The following is a 4,259-nucleotide window of genomic DNA, read 5'->3' on the forward strand; positions in this document are numbered from 1 at the left end:
AAACTCTCCTATCCCACCAGCCAGCTCCTGAAGAGAATCTGCTCCGCGAAAAGCGACCCTGGGAGGGAAGCGGTGACCCAGGTGGGAAGGGAGGCAGTGGGGGCACCCGGCAGGGCCTGGGAGAAGCTGTATTGCCTTTGCGAATAGCAACCCAAACTTACTTCCCCACTCCGCCCTGGCTCCCTCCAACCCTCTTCCTCCCCTTCCTCCCGGGCACCCCCTTAAATGATCCTCCGCCTTGTCGTCTCTCGTCTTCCCTCCCCACCTCGATCCTCCCCTTTTCGTCTTCGCGCGTCCCCATTCCGCCCCCCTCGCCTCCAGCGTCCTCCACCTCCCTTGCTCTTTGGGCGTCCGCCCCGTCAATCACCGCCGCCGCGCTCCTCTACCGGGCCGCTCTCCGCCTCCCAGGCTCTTGGAGCGCCTCCGGCTCCTATCTCGAGCCGCCCTCCGCTAAGCGCTGAACCCGGCGATCTGTCAGCGGAGCCGGCTGGGGGGAGCCGCCCGGCCCGCCGGGGCTCGGGTTACCAGTGACTGACACCGTCTCCATGGCGAATAATTTGACTCCGACTATTGTCTGGCGCGGGCCGGCCCCGGGTCAGATAACCGGACCAATCAGGGCGCGGGCCGCCGTGCCTCATGCCCGCTTAGAATAATATTATTAAAAAAGCTGCGAGCGAGCTAGACGGGAGGGAGAGCTAGCAAGGAGCGAGCGAGGGAGCGGCGGGCTGGCGCGGAGCATGCGGAGCGGCGCCCCGGGCGGCCCCCGGCCTTCGGCTAGGGCTCAGGCGAGGCGAGTAGGCTGCGGGGCTGCGGAGCTACTAGTGATCCGCGCCTGGCGCGGGGACGTACTGCTGTGACTCGAAGATCGCAGGGAGCCAGCGCCGGGCCAGGGGCCCGGCCCGCGGGCTTCTCAGACCGGACGGCCCTCACGGCCGAGCGGAGAGGCGTCCATGCGGGACTGCGCGGCGCGGTGAGGACGCGCGGGGGCGGGCGGGGGCGCAGTCGGCACCATGTCCATGCTGCCCACCTTCGGCTTCACGCAGGAGCAAGTGGCATGCGTGTGCGAGGTGCTGCAGCAGGGCGGCAACATCGAGCGGCTGGGCCGCTTCCTGTGGTCGCTGCCCGCCTGTGAGCACCTCCACAAGAATGAAAGCGTGCTCAAGGCCAAGGCCGTGGTGGCCTTCCACCGCGGCAACTTCCGCGAGCTCTACAAGATCCTGGAGAGCCACCAGTTCTCGCCGCACAACCACGCCAAGCTGCAGCAGCTATGGCTCAAGGCGCACTACATCGAGGCGGAGAAGCTGCGCGGCCGGCCCCTGGGCGCTGTGGGCAAATACCGCGTGCGCCGCAAGTTTCCGCTACCGCGCTCCATCTGGGACGGCGAGGAGACCAGCTACTGCTTCAAAGAAAAGAGTCGCAGCGTGCTGCGCGAGTGGTATGCGCACAACCCCTACCCTTCACCCCGCGAGAAGCGTGAGCTGGCGGAGGCCACGGGCCTCACCACGACGCAGGTCAGCAACTGGTTCAAAAACCGGCGGCAGCGCGACCGGGCGGCCGAGGCCAAGGAAAGGTAAGTAGAGCTTCGGCGCCGGTTTCCCCGGGTCGAAGGAGGGATCGCAGGGCTTCTGCCCACCCATGGAGAGGCTCAAACTGGTCCCCCAGGCCCAGCCATACCCCAGCAGCAGCCTGGCCTGACCTGGGTGGCACTCAGGTCTAGCTGGAGACCTGGCGGGCAGGGATTCGTCTGAAGCGGGCAAAGCAGCCCGGGAAGTTGTCAGCTAACTCCCTGATCGCTTGTGAGTAAAAATGGAGAGGCTGCGAGCTTTGGGGGAGAGCAAGACTGTGGGCCTGGATCCCCTGTCAAGTAGGCATACCAGGCCAGACCTGAATGTCCTCCGAAGGATGGAGGGGTTTGGGCCCGGGTGGAAGCCAGGCTGCATGTTTGTGGCTGGCTGTGCAGCTCCCGGGCCTTAGCTCCAGGCCAAAGTGTGATCGGATAGGAACTTCCCTAGTATGACCTGGATGGGGAAAGGCCTGGGCCTGAATTTTCCTTGTCTAGATATGGGAGTTGAGAGTGAGTCCCTTATCCCACATAGAAAGGACCAAGAGGTGAAAGGCTCCAGGGAGGAAGTGTAAGCTCTAGGAGAGAAGAGAAACACCTGCCCCTCTCTGCCTTGCTGGACCCAGCAGTTCTTCCCTGGCCCTCCAGGCCCTTGACCCTTCTCACAGGCCCTACCCTCTTCAGGGGGTAGGTCGGTATGTTGGGGATCAGTTGAGAGCCACAGAGGGCTGGGAGTTGTATGTCCTTGGGGAAACCAGGACTTCCTGAACTAGTCTGTTTGGCTGTTAGGCCCTTGTGACTGCCTGCCCTGTAGCCCCTCAGAACCCCAAATCTGGAGAGAAACTGTGGAAACAGAATCTAGCCTGAGGGTGACAGCAAAACCTGGAGTTGGTGGTATGGGGCAGCCCAGAGGTTGAATGATCAGGGTTGGGGTAGGGGGGCTGGACAGTGGAAATAGATCTGGGGGATAACTGAAGAAGTGCAACAGGCTGGGCCCTGGTATCTGAGACCATGAGGTTGGATTGTCCACAATGGTGAGGTCTCAGCTGCCAGCTCTGTGGAAAGTTCCAACCCAGGAAAGCGGTGAAAAAAAAGAAAAGCCAGTGAAGATGAGTCTACCCAGAATTTCAAATATCCAAATCTGGGCAGGAGCCACCACTCAAAGACAGGGTAGGAAGGAGGTGAGTTCTGTCTGCTGGGTGCCCCTCCACCCAGACTGGCATGTGTCCAGATTCCTGAAGACCTGCATTCTCTAGGCCCCAGGTGAGAGCTACAGATTCAGGCCCTGAATTTCTGGTTATAAAAACTCAAAAGTCTGGGCCAGGACTAGCAGTCCCCCCCTTCCTTCTCCCTTTTCCCAAGGGCTACCCTCCATGGCCCCAGCTTCTGGTCCCCCAGCTGAAGTTTCTACTGTGCCACCTTGGAGTCCCCTCCCTAGCCCTAGCAAGGAGAACCTTCACAGGCCCTCCTAGTTTGGAGCTAGAGGGAAAGGACCCTTGGCCCCAGGAGTCTTCCCCAGCAAGGGTTTCCCTGACAGTGGAGAAAAGCAAAGGGAATTAAGGCCTGTGAGATGCTAAACTTCAAGTGAGGCCCTCAGCCTGGAACTTAGGGTTCCTCATCCCGTAGCCCCACTTCTACCCAGCAAGCCTGGCTTGAGGAGCCTAAAGTGATCCGAAAATCCAGGCATCTTCTCTTTATTCCTGTCCACTCCCCAACTCCAGGGAGCCCTGTTCCCCTGACCCTCCTTTCTGAAAAGAAATGTTGGGGGAAGGGGGACAGGCAGGAAATACAGAGGACAGGAAAGATATATTCAAGAGATTGAGAGCATGAGAGGTAGGGAGAATACAGATGGGACAGGGAGAGGGCTCGAGGGTTGAGAGATTGAGAGAACTGGCAGAAAGGAGAACCGGACGCCAGCCCGAGAAAATGTTAGAAACCGAAAACACCCGCAAGCAGCGCGGCGGTTCTGGCTCCCTAGTTAGGCGACAGGCTCCGGCTGAGTGAGATGGCGCCGAGTGGCTCGATTTCCCTGCTGACCCGGCCGCTTTGCTCCTCCACTTGCAGGGAAAACAGCGAGAACTCCAGTTCCAACAGCCACAATCCGCTGGCTTCGTCGCTGAACGGCAGCGGCAAGTCGGTGTTAGGCAGCTCGGAGGACGAGAAGACTCCGTCGGGGACGCCAGACCACTCGTCGTCCAGCCCCGCGCTGCTGCTCAGCCCGCCGCCGCCACCTGGGCTGCCATCCCTGCACAGCCTGGGCCACCCTCCGGGCCCTAGCGCGGTGCCGGTGCCGGTGCCGGTGCCGGGCGGAGGCGGCGCGGACCCTCTGCAACACCACCACGGCCTGCAGGACTCCATCCTCAACCCCATGTCGGCCAACCTCGTGGACCTGGGCTCCTAGAACCCGGCTTGCCTTGACGCGCTGGCCTTCCGGGCTTAGCGCCGGGGACCTGAGAGAGGCGGTGTTCGAGGGCGCCCCGCGCCGGCGGCCTCACCAGGTACTGAGAGACCCGCACGCTGAGCGGGCAGAACCGCCGGCCGGGCAGGGCGGATGGCTGTCTGTTTTAGTGCTTGTTCGGGATTTATTTTCAACGTTTTCTTTTGAGATTCTTTGGAGGCTGGGGAACTGGGTCTCCAACCAGAGAAGGGAATAAATTATACACCATTCTTGTTCTCTTTCTCCTGATCTTCTCCCTTT

The 4,259-nt window shown here is 61.2% G+C and overlaps 1 protein-coding gene across 1 annotated transcript; it reads left to right on the forward strand.

Annotated features, from left to right (window-relative positions):
* Positions 1–1,010: 1,010 nt before the first annotated feature.
* Positions 1,011–3,962, forward strand: SIX2 (SIX homeobox 2). The gene is made up of 2 exons (XM_069494819.1): positions 1,011–1,570; positions 3,626–3,962. The coding sequence occupies exons 1-2, from the start codon at positions 1,011–1,013 to the stop codon at positions 3,960–3,962; spliced, it is 897 nt and encodes a 298-aa protein (XP_069350920.1).
* Positions 3,963–4,259: the final 297 nt, after the last annotated feature.

The sequence above is a fragment of the Eulemur rufifrons genome, chromosome 19 (genome assembly GCF_041146395.1).
Source record: "Eulemur rufifrons isolate Redbay chromosome 19, OSU_ERuf_1, whole genome shotgun sequence".
NCBI lineage: Eukaryota > Metazoa > Chordata > Mammalia > Primates > Lemuridae > Eulemur > Eulemur rufifrons.